Source organism: Palaemon carinicauda, chromosome 37 (assembly GCF_036898095.1).
Source record: "Palaemon carinicauda isolate YSFRI2023 chromosome 37, ASM3689809v2, whole genome shotgun sequence".
NCBI classification, from domain to species: Eukaryota; Metazoa; Arthropoda; class Malacostraca; order Decapoda; family Palaemonidae; genus Palaemon; species Palaemon carinicauda.
The window spans coordinates 26,639,820-26,658,396 of NC_090761.1; the positions used below are offsets into that span (position 1 = coordinate 26,639,820).

General features: G+C 37.9%; 2 protein-coding genes across 3 annotated transcripts in view; both read right to left on the reverse strand.

Annotated features, from left to right (window-relative positions):
* The window catches only part of Syx16 (syntaxin 16), a 58,164-nt gene extending 51,710 nt beyond the window's left edge, over positions 1-6,454 (reverse strand). Inside the window, exon 1 of the mRNA XM_068360911.1 lies at positions 6,285-6,454. Coding sequence (XP_068217012.1) covers positions 6,285-6,368 — 84 coding nt within the window. The 5' untranslated portion in view covers positions 6,369-6,454. The remainder of the gene's footprint in view (positions 1-6,284) is intronic.
* A 3,826-nt stretch (positions 6,455-10,280) lies between these two features.
* Positions 10,281-18,577, reverse strand: part of LOC137629526 (alpha-tubulin N-acetyltransferase-like) — a 103,071-nt gene continuing 94,774 nt past the window's right edge. For both annotated transcript variants that reach the window (XM_068360912.1, XM_068360913.1), the window contains exon 9: positions 10,281-18,577. This exon is cut by the window's right edge and continues 1,939 nt beyond it. The gene's annotated coding sequence lies outside the window, so the exon portion shown is untranslated.

Below are 18,577 nucleotides of genomic sequence, written 5' to 3' on the forward strand. Positions count from 1 at the left end.
GCAGGCAAGATTGGCACAGGCCTACCCTTAGGGATAGGGTTTGGGCGTTGTTGCGTGGGCGACTGACGTCTCTGAGGCGATGGAAGCATTTGAGACTGGAGAGACTGATGGGCGTCTCTCCTGGCAGAAGGGTTACTTGAGGAGGCGTGATGGTATTATGTTAGAGAACAAGGTAACCACCGGGCCGAGGCGAGGGGGGTTTGACAAGGATGGCAAACCGTGAGAACCCTTTCTAGAATGGGACGTTGGAACGTCAAGCGCTGACGCTTTAAAAGCGTTGCGTGACGCAGCATGAGACTGAGCTGGGTCAAGAGGTGGAAATCCAGGAGGGGGAACAACCATGGATCGTAAACCCCGGTCGCGAGACCCATAAGAATCCACGTGACAAGAACCCTGAGGAACCTCGTCACTAACTCCTGTAGGATGGATAACAGGATGAGAGCTGTGAGAACCCGGTGGTTAAGCGTAGCGCCGGTCACATGAGCCCGAAAGCTCTGCGCGACGAAAGTCCGAAGAGTCTCTATCATGAGAGCGAAACTCTTCATGATGAGGGTCATGAGAACCGACAGGTTCTGTATGATCGCGTGAACCCCTAGGATTCACGCGACGAGGAGAAAACTCCCTGCTACGAAACGAAAGCCCATAGGATCAGCGATACCGGTGCTACAAGACCCCGAAGGGTCAACACAACGGGAAACTGCAGTTTTCCTGCCACGAGAGCCCAAAAGCTCAGCATGACAAAAGACACAAGAGCCTGAAGGCTCAGCGTAACCTGGGTTGCGAGACCCCGAAGCGTCAGTGCAACGGGAAACCCCTGCCATGAGACCCCGAATGGTCAGCTTGACGAGAGCCCAAGGGCTCAGCGTAACCAGGGTTACAAGACCCCAAAGGGTAAGCGTAACCAGGGTCACAAGACCCCAAAGGGTCAGCGTAACAGGAGATCGATTCCTCGCTGTCACAAGAGCCCGAAGGCTTAGCGTAACTGGAACTCGAAAGTTCAACGCGATGGAGGCCCGAAGGACTCCAAGGGTCATGAGAACCCACATGATCAACATGATGAGAGCCCGAAGGCTCACGATCACGCCAGCCCACAGGGTGATCGTCACGAGACCCCGAGGAGAACGTCCAGGATGGAGAGGGTTCACAAACCCTTCCACCCTACGATCCTCCGAAGAGGAACGCAGAGCAGACTCCGCCCGAGGGGGAGACTGATCCAGTTCGAGAGATACCTCCTCCAAAGGGGAGATTTGTTCTCCCGAAGGAGAACATTGGTTAAGACAAGGCTCTCCCTCCGCCCCTGGAGGAGAACCGTGAGCGTACAGGGACCACCGATGCCCTGAGGTGATCTCATGCAAACGAGTCTCTCATTCCCCGGAAGGGGAAACCCGCCTCGAAGAAAGCTCTGCCATCGCCCCTGGTGGATCAGCAAACTCCTCGGCGTCCGAAACAGACTCAGAGCCTGACTAACAGGCATCAGTGCTTGTGCCCGCACAAGGAGGATCAACCTCCGTGGAGGGAGGAGATGACCGCCTTCTCTCCGCTTTCAACTAAAGGAGCTCGAAAAGAGCTTCCTTCGAAGGGGGACCATTGATGCCCAGCTATGGCCAAAAGGATGCAAGATCCAAGAAAGAGCAGGAGCTCCCTGGGGGAAGGGGAGGAGCCGACTCACTAGGGGAATCAACACCCTTGCCTATCCCACAGGGTTGACCTGGAGCCATAAGCTCTGTGCTGCTGCTCGGCCGTACCCTGGAAGGGCCCGACAGAGGAGCAGCTTCGGATAGAGATTTTTGGGTAGAAGAAGCTGAAACCTGTAACTTCTTCGGTTTCGAGGAAGACCCCAAAGGCCACTCCCGAGACTTAACACAGGTGTCATCCTGTGAAAACCGATGGTCCTGGCAAGCCGGGCACAGGAGTTGAGGGTCCATCTCAACGGACGACATGAAGGTACCGCAGAAGCGGCCTTCGGGACCAGGACATGTCCGCATACCGGGACTACAAGCACACACACATCTGTAACAAAAGAAAAAGAGAAAGCCAATTAATAGTTAAGGCAAGTTTAAGTTACGGGAGAGAGAGAGAGAGACGGCATATCTACACTCTACCAAGCAAAAAGCAAAAGTGGTTACTCAGCCGACTGGTGTGAGTGAGCAGGGTAGCCGGTCTACCCCAACCTCTCACTAAAATGGTCTTGGCGAGTTTTCAGCTTTGCCAAAAAGTAATAACCCCTACAAATAGTGAAGGGTTTGTATTTGCGCCGGAACAAATTAATTTCATAATGAAAATTCCATATTAATAAACATTAGGTAGTAGGTTGGCCAGGATACCAGCCACCCATTGAGATACTACCACTAGAGTGTTATAGGCTCCTTTGATTGACCAGACTACTATATTGGATCCTTCTCTCTGGTTACGGTTCACTTTCCCTTTGCCTACACATACACCGAATAGTCTGGCATATTCTTAACAGATTCTCCTCTATCCTCATACACCTGAGAACACCGAGATTACCAAACAATTCTTCTTCTCTCAAGGGGTTAACTACTGCACTGTAATTGCCCAGTGGCTACTTCCCTCTTGGTAAGGGTAGAAGAGACTCTTTAGCTATGGTAAGCAGCTCTTCTAAGAGAAGGGCACTCCAAAATCAAAACATTGTTCTCTAGTCTTGGGTAGTGCCATAGCTTCTGTACCATGGTCTTCCACTGTCTTGGGTTTAAGTTCTCTTGCTTGAGGGTACACTCGGGCACACTATTTAATCTAATTTCTCTTCCTCTTGCTTTGTTAAAGTTTTTATAGTTTATATAGGAGATATTTATTTTAATATTATTCTTAAAATATTTATTTTTTCCTTGTTTCCTTTCCTCACTAGGCTATTTTCCCTGTTAGAGCCCCCGGGCTTATAGCATTCTGCTTTTCCAACTAGGGTTGTAGCTTAGCAATTAATAATAATAATAATAATACTGTACCACCTTTTGCCTAAGGGCCCAAAAGGAGGGAGTGCACAGAGTTAAAATCAGAACGGTCACCAGGACAGCCTTGTTACTAAATTCTTAAAAGTGCTGACCAGAAACCACTAACAAATGCTGGAACACTCCTGAGAATCATATACAAGGAGGGAAAGGTATAGTTGCTGGAACAGTACTAGGTGAAGGGAGGAACTTCACACAGACCAGGGTAGCAAAACACTGAACAGCATATTACCTGTCACTTCACAGAAGACGCTTAGTCATCGAGAGGGGGGCAGGTGAAAGGCGACTAATGTGCATGAAGTGAGCACCTAGACTGATTGAATCTCCTGGTGTTAAGCGACCTGAAGTTATGCCAAACGACAGCCAAGGTCGCTAACACTGACCTAGAACATCTGCCACCTAACCCTCGGAAGAGCTGTCGCCAAGCGACATTATAAGTCTGCAGGTGGCGATTCGTTTGACAATGAAAGAGCCTGGTCAATAATCCAAGTTGTCAGCACAGGCAGCAAACTATGGTACCTCATCACCGTAAGCCTACGGAATGAGTGTCTGGTTAGCCAGTCAGTTTTGCATACGAAGACATAGAAGGGAGAGACAAAGTAGCACAACCAATGTTTCGACCCCAAAGAATCAACATTACTAATTGTCGCTGCCTTGTGCACCTGCTGACAACGAGAAGCAGGAAAAAAAATTAGTTGGCAACATAGCCAAGAGGGAGCAAAACACATATTGAGCGATCAACCACTGAAAATCTATAGCCAACACTAACGTGAAACTGAAGAAATAATCCGTGTCAGGTAACTTGGATGGAAGACCTATGACAATAACAACACTGACTGGTACACTACCTATAGCCTCACAGGAGAGACACTGTCATCAAAAAGAGAGGGGACAGGTAGTAGGCAACTCAAACAAATGAGCAAGCGCCTAAAGGCTGACTGAATCTTGAAGCATTAATCAACTTGGAGTTATGGTAAACGTCACCCCATGTCGCCAACACAGACCAAGAACATCTGAGTGTCTAGACAGAGACTCTCGGAGCATTAAACGACTTGGAAATACGGCACACGCCACCCAAGGTCGCTAACAGAGACTGAAAACATCTGCCGCCTCACTCCCAGAGGAGCTGTTGCCAAGCGACATCCGGTGACTGTAGGTAGCATTTCGCTTGACAACGAAAATGACTGGTTAGTTTGTTGGTGTGGTGCTTGGCGTCACTGGGGGTATAAACAACGCAGCACAATGTTCCTACACCACACATCAGCATTACTCATCGTTGCTCGTGTCTTGTTACTGTCTGACGACAATATGCAAAGGACCAAGATTATTTTACAACATTGTCGCCCAGAGTCTCAAAAGGTAACAACCGATAGACCTCTGTTTGCCTCTGAGATGGGTAATAAGAACTAAGTTTAAACCTAACCTAACTATCACCCAACCATGTCATAATAGGATTCAATGACCCAAACCACAAGAATGACGTCCTAAACCAAGCTAGGTAATACAAAATAGCAAACCCCATGTAAGGAAGAAAAAATAAAGCCTCCTGTCTGACGACCTGTACTGCAGAACCAGTGGACTCTAAGGACAAAGTTGTCAAGAGGCAAACAATAATTAACAGAGGTCAAAATGTAATGACCAAAAAGGCCAGAAATATTATGATCGTCCTAATCACGAAGTTGAATCAGAAAAACTTCAGAGATTAAACTAGCAGTGAAGTTTCCTCTTGACCAGGCAGACAAAAAACACTTGTGTTAATATGACCAATCCATCTGGCATTATTACTGGAATTAAAACTATATTATTTATATTAGTTACGTCTGAAAAGAGACTAATTGTCCGGATACAAAATTAACTGCTTAAATGTACACCACCCACCATTTTTTTATAACTGAAGAGCACTCATCGTATCAATTTATATAAAGCTTTAACTTAAAAAAAAAAAAAAAAAAAAAAAAAAATAACAACTAGATTCCATCAGGATTTGAACCTACGAGGCTACAATGGACACATGTACAAGATGTTGTGTCAACCACACTACCGATGAGCCACAAATCATCTTTACAGTACTGTACATTCTTTTCTTACTTTAAGGACTGTTTTCATGGTCCTATCATGTAATCATCTCTAATGCATTGGACTAACGTGGCTCTTGAGTATATATAGAAACATTACATAACAGGTAGGTGATAAAAAATAGGAACTTCCGAGATCTCTTCTGAAAATAAACGAAAGGGAGGGGGGGAGGAACTGGACCTTCAGATATTTCACAAATAGAGGTGAATGTAGTTTATTGGGACAGGGAGATATCTTTCTTATTACTAGCTCAATCGTTTTTCATTATGGAGAAGATGTGCTTTACTATGATCCGATATACCATGATATTTAGTTATTTTATATTTTCTAAGTTCAGCACAAGAAGGGGGTCCAGGGGCTTGCCCCCGGCTAGGGGTTGTGACCTGGGAGCTACTAGGTTAGGTTAGGTTGGGTTTGTGGGGTTTGTATGATAGCGACAGTGGTTGGGGGGTCGCAGGGGGGCGTTAGCCCCCCGTTAGGTTATTAGGAAGGTAAAGACATGGCTTATAGGTCAGGTTAGGGGAAGGGAAATTTGGGTTAGTTGTTGCCCATTTTTCTCGGCGTGTCCCCATAAACTACAAAGGCACCCACAAATCTTCCTAACCTCATCACCCATCCCGATAGATGCAAAATAGCACCTCCCCTCCTATCTTAGATCTAACAATAATAAAAAAAAAAAAAAAGCTCTACCCCCACCTACGCGCTCTCTGGCATCGTTACGAGAACACAAGGAGATTAGTAGGTAGTCTACTGCCAGGCACCTGCCCACACCTATCCCACCCAGGCCTAAGCTATGTTGGCGTTCGCAAGAAGGGCGCTCAGTCGTACCTTTACCTTAGGTGCCATCGACAGGTACCCGAGAGGGAGCTGAAGGAGAATAAAACGCATACATGGCTGATGCCCGTAGCGCAACATATAATGCTTGCCAGAACAGAGATAATATTAATCTACGAGAGCAGCTAGTCACGGCAGAGCAACGATCAGTAAATGGATAATTAGTTAATTTAATTGTAAGAGATGACAGACTCAGTTTGGAAGGATTCTTATCTTTACCGAATCAAACGATTAGATAAGTATTAAAGAAGGTTTAAGATATACCCGACGTGTTACAAACCATTCAGAAATGAAAGAAACAGGTTGTTATTAGGTAACCAACATTGTAAACAATATGAACTCTGTCAGACTGGCTTATGGCCGTGGCTCTTTTTTTAACTTCTAATTGAGAAACAGTTTAGACATTACCTCTATTCGTTTGTACATATTCCTTCGCTGGATTGCTTTATCCCTCATAATCATGAATATGTGAGTTAAATTCTTCGATGCCATTGTGGAATATGTTTCTTAATGAGGAAAATCACAGAAATTGACAGAACGTCAGCTGGGACAGTAAACTCTTCTTCTTCGTCAATGTATTTTTAGGATGTTCTGACTCGTCGAAGTTCTTAGGAGTCCAAGACCACAATTATTTTTTTCTGCCTGAAACATTTAGGGAGAGGAAAAAAAATCTATTCAAATTTAATTATGTAAATTCTATAAACTTAATAGTAGTACATTGAGATTATTATACTGATTGGAATGAAAAAAAGACTGCATATATTAAGGGTTTCCAGACGCTGGTATCTTTCTTGCTTTCTAAATGCCTCGATAATGTGAATTCAATAATATCGAATATATGTGATGATCGAAATACCTAATAATGCAGAGGATGGTGATCTGGGGCCATAAATATACCACAGAGTACAAGCAGGATGGAAGAGTTGGAAAAAAGTGCGTGGAGTACTGTGCGACAGGAAAAAAAGGGGTTAAGTTGAAAGATAAAGTACACAGGACAGTTGTAAGACCGGCAATTATGTATGGAGTGGAGACGTGGGGAATAAAGAAGACAAAAGAGAAGATGGATGAGGCAGAGATGAGAATGTTGGGATGGATGTGTGCGGTGACAAGAAGAGACAAGATACGGAATGAGGTAATTAGGGGTACCACATTGAGTTAGAAAACTACCAGATAAGATCCAAGAAAGTAGGCTGAGGTGGTATGGCCATGTCATGAGAAGAGATGAACTGTATATTGGGAGGAGAGTGATGGAAATGGAGGTACAGGGAACGAGAAGGAGAGGGAGACCAAAGCGAATGTGGGTGGACTGTATCAAGTATAACCTTCGATCAAAGGGATTAACCGGTGATGAGTTGTGGGACAGAGGTAGATGGAGAAAGCTGACCAGAAACATCAACCCCACATAGAAGTGGGAAAAGATGTAGACAAAGAAGTTTGAATGTGTTGCAACTATGTCTTATTGAGGATTTGCGATAGATGCAGGCATATGCCAGTAAGCTTCGTCAATGATAAACGTTTTTTTTTTCCATTGTGATGCATAATTACTAATATTCGAAATTTTTATTTTTTATTTTTATCAATTTCAACTAAGTTGTGGATATGGTTTTCATTTTTTATTTTCACCGATTTTCTAATCTGCTTACTGCTATCAACACCCCTCGCAATTTGATTATTATCATTATTTGTTTATTATCAACATCATTATTATCATTAAAGACCACAAAAGTCTATATTCAACGTGTTTGCCTAGCATTTGTATGGCAGCAGATCGATCCCAGCACAGGGCCGTGAGTTTAAGCTGTTTACTGTGGATGCCACTGCTGTGGTTGGGCACCACAGTGAATGATTACCTTGCACGGCTGGAGTTCTGGTGAGTGATGAAACTGGAACTGAAACTAGTCACCTTTACCTTTAATACCTTTTCTTCAACCATCAAGTGGATCTCAGTGATGCAGATTCCCTACAACTGGTTTCTCGTTATCTATTATCTCCTCTAGTGGGTCCAATTTTGATTTCATAGCCCTTATATTAATGTAGTTCAAAGAATTAGTCGAAAACCAAGTTAAAAATTAGTGGAAGACCAAATAAGGGAACCAGATATGGAATGTTGGGAGAAAAGTGATTATATGCACTGAAATGGACAAGGTAAGAAAATATAGAAAGTCAGAAATAAAGAAATAAGTAAGAGGTAAAGTGGCAAATAAAATTGAAAGAAAAAATAGAAAGAAAGAAAGTAGGAATGACAAAGTTGAGGTTAGTAAATGGCACTGGTAATGGGATTAGATAGGTGATCTAAGCTGTTGTAATAATGAAGACAAAGTTGAATGTGATTGATTTAAAAGAAAATTATATAAACATTAAATGCATATGATAGGTTTTGTAAATTATATAGAGACAAATTACACAACAAAGCATTTGTTTGGCTGTAGAGAACTAAGAAAATTCAGTAGCTGTAGCATCGAATTAAAGAAATTAGAATTGCCAACTAATGAGGTTGCCCAAAATATTAGGTAAGTTAGGGAAGTTAGAAATAAAACCATGCAATCTATGGTCTGTAACTAATGAAAATGAATTTTCTGCAGGTGGCAGTGCTTTGCACCTGCCCTTCTATACTCAATGTAGTGAGATCAGGTCGATTGGAGAGGGCATCTAGTCCTAAACGGATTCCCTCACTCATGGCACGTCTCCACCAATAACTGGCCCGCTACCAAACCGTTCCCCTTTACTTTCTGTCTCTCGTTTTTCTTTAAACTATGTATCCACATACAGGTAAATTGGTATATTTCAGAAATAATCTCTCTCAATTTGTCCTTTCTTTCAAGAATTACCTGTTCACATTGTAGATAGCTGTCTTAACTTGGCTTTGAAGGTGGCCATATGATGAGCTTGAAATGGGAACAGTCCATCGTGAGTGTCTCGAGTGTAGTGGCAACATTTAGCACGAGCGTGGGAGTACCCTCGCTTACCGACACATTTAGGATTTGAGGAAACCTTTATACAGTAAACATCTTGAGTTTGACTTCAGTGTTGGTGTGGAACAAAAGTTAGAATAACAAGCAGATGTTAGTCTCTCTTAATAGTTTATATATGACAGTATCTATTTTAATAATGTTATTGATCTTCAGACATTTAAGATGGTATGGCTAAGAATGGATTCAGACTAAGGTTAGATGCAATTGAAAACTAACCTAATCAAACAGATCAGGAAAGGGTAGGCATTACCAAGTTCCTTTTGACTAAAATTGTTGTACAGTACTGTACTATGCACTCCCAAGCAAATGTTGATCCTAACCAATTTTGCTCAAATCTAAATCAATCCCTTTTGTTAGTAACACACAAGATCCTACAGGTGTTTAAGGTGTTCTTATGGAGACTTAGCCATTTTATCAGGGGAAAATGGGTTTTCAGTCTTCTAGATTATCTCAGTATCAAAACAATTTCCTACAAATATAACTAGAATCCGAGCTAGAAGTGTCACAACAGCAAATGTGTTACCAGCATCTTTGACTATAGCTTCCAAACCATGCGATGATGGTCACCCTTTATGAGCCATAATCAATTATATTGTGCATTATCTCTTTTTTTGTTGGATGCAGGGCTAAAAATGCCATGTCTGGTCCTATTCAAGGCTTAGTAACAAAACTCAAAAGTAGAGGCAGAGTATTTTTCACCCCTGGAAATAAGAACTCATATTTTCAAGGGTGCAGCAAAGTCTCTTAATCTTTAAAATGATCTCCAACAGAGAGATAATTCTCATCGCGATAGCGATTCAAAACCTTTTTCTCAAAGTTTCAAATTCTTCTATTTTACTCCCTTCGTCCGAGTAGAAAAGAATATCTCATATGGTCTCAGATTTTTGTATACTATTTCCACAACAGCTACTTTATTTAACAGGTTACACGACTCCCTAATTCATATCCATCAAGAAAGCAATGGTAAATAAGGTTTTATACTCTCTTGTGATCCTGTTTTCAACCTCACAGGCTATATGACAAGTTATATTTTGCAGGAGACTCTACAACCCACTCACATAGCTGCACTTCATCTGGGGATACTTTGACCTTTCACAACCCCTCATGTATGCACCCAGAAGTTACATTTTATCTAGTTATACTTTGTGCTCTAATAACTCTAACCAAAGTCCCAGCACAACAGCAATGCCCTGTTTGATTATACTTAGCTCCTTCACAACCCCTGATTCTACCAGCTACAATTTATGTGGTTATGTTCTGCTCTCACATAACCCTCTTACCTACAACAAGTTACTGTATATCTAGTTATACAAAGGGCAGATGTTTTTTTTTTTTTTTTTTCATCAACATCCAGCCAGCTCTAGCTGCTTTTAGGTTAGCCAATGTCATCTGGCAAGTTAAATAGGGAACCTTTAAAATATAAAAACTTGAATATGTGTACATATTATTTTTTACCTCAAGGATAAGCATGTAGGTGAACAGTACACTTGGTTACACTTATGGAGTGATAGGAAATTACAAACACTTGTTTACATTAACATTTAATAATTGCAATGGCATGTTACAGAGTATTTAAATGAAACCCAAAGTTATAAAACAATTGTTGCTCTTAAAAATAAGTTAATTACATTAGAAAGTCTAAAAGATTTTGTAGGTTTGCAACTGAAAACATTTAAAATCACACAAAACAAGTCACTATTAAATCCTTAAAGTAGGAGTTATTTCAAATATATTTTTTTAAGGTGAGAAATTTAATAAACTATTCAAATGTGACTAAGAAATAACATTGCAATGAGAGAGAGAGAGAGAGAGAGAGAGAGAGAGAGAGAGAGAGAGAGAGAGAGAGAGAGAGAGAGAGAGAGAGAGAGAGACCTTTGAGTTTTATTTATAAACTTCCATTACAGCATAAAATAAATAGGCACCTGAAACATGCAAAATATAACTTACAATGTTTTGTCCAATACACAACTTAGGGGCACAGTCAATTTCTATAAATAAGTTTATCTTAAATTGCAAAAATAGACAAAATCTTTTAAATCTGAACATCTAACATCAAAATTTCTTCAAAAGAAAAAGTGAATTGGAGACACTGTCTTGTATCCCTCCAATTCGTATTTCAATTATATTTTTGTATATAATATAAACAAGCTCCTTACCAAACTGATGTATATCTGCAGTTTGCAAAACAAGGATATTTTCTGTCACCTTCCTTACAGCAGTGGCAGTAAATCTCAAAACATGAGATATAAACAAAGGTTCAAACGAACCTATGTTGTTAATGCTGCAAAGAACATTGAAGATTGTCCCAGTTTACTAAACTCCAAATGACTGAATTCCAACAAGGAATGAATGATAAAATTTAGGCCAGAGGTCAGGCACTGGGAACGATGAGGTTATTCAGCGCCTCCATTCCAATAAGATATCCTTTAAAATGAACTATGACATAGGCATACTAGGTATTAAAAGCTGAGAAAGACTGACAACCAGTTCATATAGTGACAGGTACATCAATAATTTCATTACGATCATGCGCGAGTTAGAAAAACGTCATTATTCAGTTTACCAAGAAGGCGAAGCACCATTCCTTACTCCATTTTTTCTGGATTTTTAAAACTTTAGCTACAAAGAAGATGAGAGATAGAGGTGTAACACCCTGCCATGAAAATAATTATATGTTAAAGAGTATTGCTTCAGTATTTCATCTTTAAACCTTCCAGGAAAATTTGAAATCCATAACAAAATAAATCGGGAAACAAAAAAGTTTTGTGCTCTTCTATTGTGCTACAACAGAAATTTCTTGAGTAAAGTCTTTCACACATAACACCTAAGAACCTATCAAATTTATTCTACGAAAAAAAGCTTTCATTGAAAAAAAAACTAAATTATGCAATTACAAAAGTTCTAATTCATGTATATCTAATATAAATTTAGTACAAAAATAAAACATTTGTAGAATAGAGAAAATCATAAAAAATACTGTATACAAATTAAACAAAAATCCTAAAATTAACATTAAAATGAAGGCAAACTACAAAATTACTGTAATACAGTAAATCAAAAAGCTACAGTAATCACAACTAAACATTTCCAAAGTTTACTTTACATATTTTCTTTTCTTATGCTTACAAAAAAATTAAACGATCAATATATTCCCTATGATACAAAATAATGTTCAAATTTAGCAAGACAATTCATAACTGAAATAACTGGAGTAATCCCATTTTTAAAAAGTTATAATTCTTCAAATAAAATAAAGCTCCACATCAACAAAAAACACTAATAGCCAAGATGCATACCTATGTTGTTCTCCGTATCAAGGGAAATACTGAACACACTGCAAGCTCAATCTACAGTTCAGCCTCTTAAAGGATTGCCTAAACTTATCAGGGGTTACACCCTTGTCATGAAATGAAATTGGTTCACTGTAAAAGTGTTCGAGCAGTCTATATCTATAAAAGCACTGGAAGAAAAGAAGAGAAATGATAGACCCTGGTCTTTTTTAAATTCTGATTAAAAAATCTCCATTTTGATGGAATGTTAGCTTATTATAAAGCTTTGTATCTTTTGAGAAAATCCTCTAAATTACACACCAATAAAGATACAAATTGATTTGAATACTGGATTTATTTCTGCTTTTAGACCTCTAATCTTTAGGAGAGCATGAAGCTTTTTTTGTAAATGATCTTTATTCTATAAAGATTCGCATAATCTTATTCCGCCTATTTTCTTTTCTACGGACCTAAGTAGCAAGACTTACTGCAAACTGTTTAGACTAAAAAGGACTGAGGAAATATGAATAACATCAAATATATTTTGCCCAACTAAACCACATTGCACTGAGCTTCAAGAAACAAACATTTTATACAACTATATTGATAAAATAGCTATCAGACCAAATAAAATTTTAGTTTGCCTGACAAACCGAGATGTTTCTTCCTTGTTCCAAAAGTCAATTTAAAATCTAGAGAGGAAATTTTTAAAACCAAAGCAGCATCACCACAAAGAATTCTTTACACATCAAATCAAGACCAACAAGAACTGGTATTGAAATACTTGGCAAACATCAAAAGAGAATCACAACAATTTTTATCTGCTCGTCCATATCACAAATGTACGTTGTCATCTCCAACTGTCAACATAACAGTTTTGTAACTCTGTACTCTTGCTCTCAAATGATCTGAGACCAAAAGTATGGTACACTTTCCCTAAATGAAAACATAACAAATCTAAAACCTTCGTAGAAACATCTTTAGTCTTAATCTACTAACAAGACACACTTGTCAACATAAATGGTTTTGGTCGACCTGAAGAGATGCCATACATCTAAATTATTATCCGCCAAAATATATATCAGTTGATTTCCGTGAACACAATTCCATTTAAAATAATTTGAAAATCTGTAAAAGATATTCTTAAATATTAACTTCCAATAAACAAAAGTAATTCTATTGTGTACATGTAACATTTTTCGTAATAAGAAAACAGCACTGTTCCCAGCACAGGCTTAAATATCTATTTGTGACTTTTTCCCTTTCCTAACACCCCTTTCCATCCTTACCATATACAGTATAATCTCAACACTTTGGCAGTAAATCATTGCACCAAACAGAAGGAAAACTAAACACGATTAGTTCCAATTATGACAACTAATATTAAAGTTGTTCCTTTTCCTACAATTAAAACTAACAAATATAAAACAATCTGATACAATAAACAATTCACAGTCGAGGACCTCAGTTTTATAAAATGCTAGAAATATTCCTGAATGTAGTAAAAGAAATTGATATACAATAATACAATCTATAGCAATCATCAGTATTGCTGTAGGATTTAATCAAATACAAATACAAAAGAGGAAGAAATTATATAATCCATTACAAAAATAAACTACAGTATATACAATACAGTACTTCACCTAGCTGCATTTCAAAAAGCTTTTCTGAACTGCTTAAGAATTCTTTTAGAACAAACTGTTATTAAATATTCTGACAGGAGACATGTTGTGCAGTGTGTCGGTTGTCTATGACTCTTTAATAACATGAAATACAAATAGTAAATATTAAAAAAATTAACAGAGAAAGAAATCCTGTACAGTATATCTATCAGTACACAAACTTACAAAAATTATCATAACAGTTGTTTTTATAATCATTATCTTTAATAAAATATTTAGTCAGATTACTGAGCTAACATCCTCAAATCACTCAGAAGACTTCTGACTCTCAATGGGTACAAAAGGTCCATTCTAAAAGACTGGAGAGCAGAATGATCGGAAACTATTTGCTTCTTTGGATGTCGTTATCATTGTATTATCATTATTAAGTAGTTTCAACAGACCACTTATACTGCTTTACATCGACAAATCGACAGGTAACACCTTTTAAGCTATGTACCAAGTGATCCAACAAACAATAAAATAACCAGATAAAAATATCTTCCACAATTAACAAGGCCTACAATCAATGCTCTATATTCCTGAAGTGGAAGTTTCACTCTCCTCGCAAATCGTAAAATCATCACTCCTTTCTGAAAGCGGGTTTACGAGATCAAATGGTTTGTCAAACGCCCTTTGATAGCCAAGTTTTTGAAGTGATGTTCAGATGTATGAACGAGGTATTTGGTTGTCAAACACGTTCATCAAACAGTTCGAAGAAAATCTGTTCTTGTTTGACTTTTGTGGGCGGGGCTTCATTGTCCACAAACCTTAAGCATTTGTGGCTGACTCCACCTCTTCGAACTATTTGACAAGCAGGTGTGACAACCGGGTTTGCCGAACCATTCGAATGTGTAAACTCGGCTTTACGAAGGTCGAGCAATTAACAAATCACAAGACAAGACAAACTGATCATGAATCGAGGAAGTGAAATTGTGATGACATTCCTCCTTTTCTTACTGTAACTGACCAAGAGATTGGATTTGAAGGAAAACTAAAAAAAGGCCCTGGACAGCCATTAAAGAGAACTTGGAGCATCCAGTCTTAAAATTACAGTAAAGCTTTCAAAATCTTTAATTTAATTCAAAGCATAAAATTAGAATGATTGATAATCAGGGTACGTAACGAATTGATTTGGAGAGAGAACTATCGGCTGACTTACTTTCAGATTCTGTACTTTAGGTCATGTTCAATCTCACCTTATGTAAATTTGCATATTACTTTCTTTACATATGATGCATATATATATCTCACTCCCTTGCAACAGTATTATTCGCTTTAAAACAAAGTGAAGCAATATCTCCGCCCTGACACTATTGCAGCCTAACTAAAGTTCATTATGCTGCCATTTATTCTTTTAAGTGATTCATAATCATTTAAAGCAGCTGATAAACTGTGTACAGTATCTAGTAGTTTAAGCTTGTCTCTTCTAGTAATTTAAGTTTTGTTTCCTCTAGTCATTTAAGCTTTGACTCTTCTGTGCGCACCATGCAAGTCTTACAAAAATTTTGGTGTTTTTGTGTACCTGTTTTGTGAATCTATATACTCACACGCAATGCCAGTCTTAGGGATTTGTTATTATTAACAGAAATTTTCTTTTAAATATCCAAGTCTTTGCAAGGATCCAAAAGAATGGGTGGCATAAAGCTCCACTGACTTCAATAACTCTAGTACTGCAACTTATAAATGTACAACCTCATTTTCCATCCCTAACTGCAACAAAATTCACATGATTCAAACACAAATAACACAAAACGTCTTGCCTTTCAAAGGATGCAAATATAAATATGAGAGTCTGCTGTGTGAAACCTCTTTTTCTTTAACTCATGATACAAAAGTTTTCTATATTTAATATACTCAGATAATTAGTGTCACATGACCCAGAAGGTTAAAATTCAAGAAATCAAGTGCAAAAGTATTGAATAACAATTAAATGAACTTGAGATTTAGATAATCTAGTTAAATCCCTTCCACAACTTTCTCAGAGAGTGAATACAAAATATTTGACAACAGAATTAAATTAATTTGATGAGAAACATTACTGAAAACAATAAATGGCAATCACAGGTTCAAGACCCTTTGAAGAACATTGTTTTATTTGCAAAGTTTGGTGGTTTCAAGAGATGTGACATATAAACTGAAATATAAATACATGGCAGCAAAAGCAACAAAGATTCCGAGAGCCTAATTGTACATTTACCTCATTTGAATGAACTAAACTTATATGTACAGTATTCTTAACTGTTTAAAAAATGCATCCCTATCTTTGGTATTTCACACTAAATTTACTAAGTACTTTTTAATTTTAAGGCTTAATTGGAACTCTAAATATCATACACAGAGATGTCGAACTACATTGTACTAATAGTAATAAAAGTGCAAAGTTAAGGCAATTCATCATAGTGTAAGAGCATTGTCTACCCTTATAAACATTACCACATTGTATAATTTATCTATATAACCCATATATTAAAACAAGTCTTATTATTTTTAAATCTAAATATTACTTTCATCAAATGAACATATAATGTGACCAAATATATGACACTCAATACAGTAACTTTTTTTCACCCAGGTATGGGAAGTACTGTACACATAATGCGCTCTTCTGTTATGATTTCTAACTATCACAAACATTTGTATCCTGGAACTGATGAACAGAGGTTCCAAATTAAATAGTAGTACAGTATCACACTAGGGGGAGTTCCCCTATTAGTTTGTATTTTGTTTGTGTTCAAAAGCATACTAGCCACAAATTTAAAATGAGTCAAGCATTAAGTGAATCTAAACACAATATATCGATTCTGCTCTTCCTTTAATATAGCAAGTAGCTTGCCTATTCAAAATGGTATGTGAGTCCTAAGCTACATAAATTGAAAGAACATGTGGCAGTTTCATTGGACAGAATTCAAAAGCATTCCATTTGTAAAAAAAAAAGATCAATCTCCATTTGAAATTGGATTTCATGCACAAGCAATGATAGCAAGCTGTGATTCATACATGAGACTGTCAAGTTCACTCAAAGACTGTTCTCCTGGCTACATGACCTAAAGAATGACCTCACTTTCTTACCTACTACAAATACAGTACTGCAGTAGTGAAGTAATTTGAATACTGTACAGCAATCACTCACATATCTGCACTTCCCTGACCCACAATGGCAGTATTTCTTTCAATGTCATTTGCTGATGTTTAATTCTCTTAGAATTACATTAAATCACCTTCCAAAGAATTGTGAATCATGTTATTTCAATAAATCTTCTCAGAATTCACTTTACTATAATCAAACTTTAGTAAAAAATCTTTGGAAATGAAATGGGAACACTCCTTAGGTGTTGGTTACACACACATTCCTACCTACTACACTGACTGCTTGAGTGTAATTATACAATTTTTTACTGACTGAATTGAGATATTGGTGGACTAGCTTATCACGATAAGTTCTCGAGTGAGATACGGTGTATTTTGGTTCGTAAGATTGTACTGTAAATGTGTGTATTATCACATGCATCTCTTTTCATGATTCAAGTTACCAGGCCAGTTTTATGCTCTGTAATAGCAGCCGGGGAGAGAGGGGGAAGTCGACTGTTGAAGTGGCAGCACATGTTCGTCACTCCTAGTGTTAGTGTCAGTTTTTCACCTGTCACCAAGCCAAGGGACTAATATGCAATGACCTTGTGGAGGAATACACCCTACCCTTCTTCCATGTGAATGAAAGTTCCTTACTGTGATAGAAGACCAGTAATTACCAAGTAGAAGTTAAGATCTAGTTGTGAGAAGGCTTTAGTCCTTGAAAGTTTCGAGTGTTATAAACCTTTTTTTGTACCAATAACTTTGAACATTATGACAAACAATCTAAAAAATAAAAAACCCTCTTTCTCTGGTGTAAGATTCAGTAAACATATGCTATATTCTAAATTTTCTTGTGCATAAGAATTACTATATTTCAAGATTAAAGATTTTGTATGGCTCTAATGTAAATCTCAGAGTCAAACGTCTGTTTTGTTAAAAAGCCTGCATCGTGAAACCCCTTCTGCTTGATATTGCATATCAAGCAGAAATTGATCGTCAATTAAACGATATGCAGGATCAAGGAATTATTTCCATATCAAATTCTCCCTGGTTATCTCCAATCGTAGTTGTAAAGAATAAAAAGGGTCATTAAGAATTTGTAAGCATACTGTAATGACGAGTGCATTTTACAACTTGGTTGGACGCACTGTAATAATTTATCTTGATATTATTATCGTAGGGAATACAGCAAAGAAACATTTAGAAAATTTTATCAAAGTATTTGAGGCATTAAGAGGGCATAATTTTCAAATCAATTAAGTGACGATTCTTTTTTTTTTTTTTTTAAGGTGGAGACAGTATTTAGTTTTTAGTACAAAAAGGATACATCATTATTATTTCTTTGAAATTCATGGTTAATATAATCTTAGTGTAAGTTTGCTTGGGCTAGGCATTGTCAGGTTGTAACTTTGGATTACTCGCCCAATTTACCACATTGATCAGATCTGCAACCTCCTTGGGGCTATCAGTGCAGGATATGAGAGAGACTACCTTACATAGTTCACCTAATAAAGAGAAACTATTAAAAGATCTTGTTGACTTGAATAAACAAGTTTTTTTCACTTATATTTAATAAAACACTTTTCAATTAAAAAATCTTCCAAAAACCAATTAAAATCTTTTCCCTATACAGTATAAGTTAAATACAATTCCAGACATGAAGAGCCTCACCTGAGTTTTATAGTTAATTTTACAATAACCTTAACTTCAAGTATACTACTGTA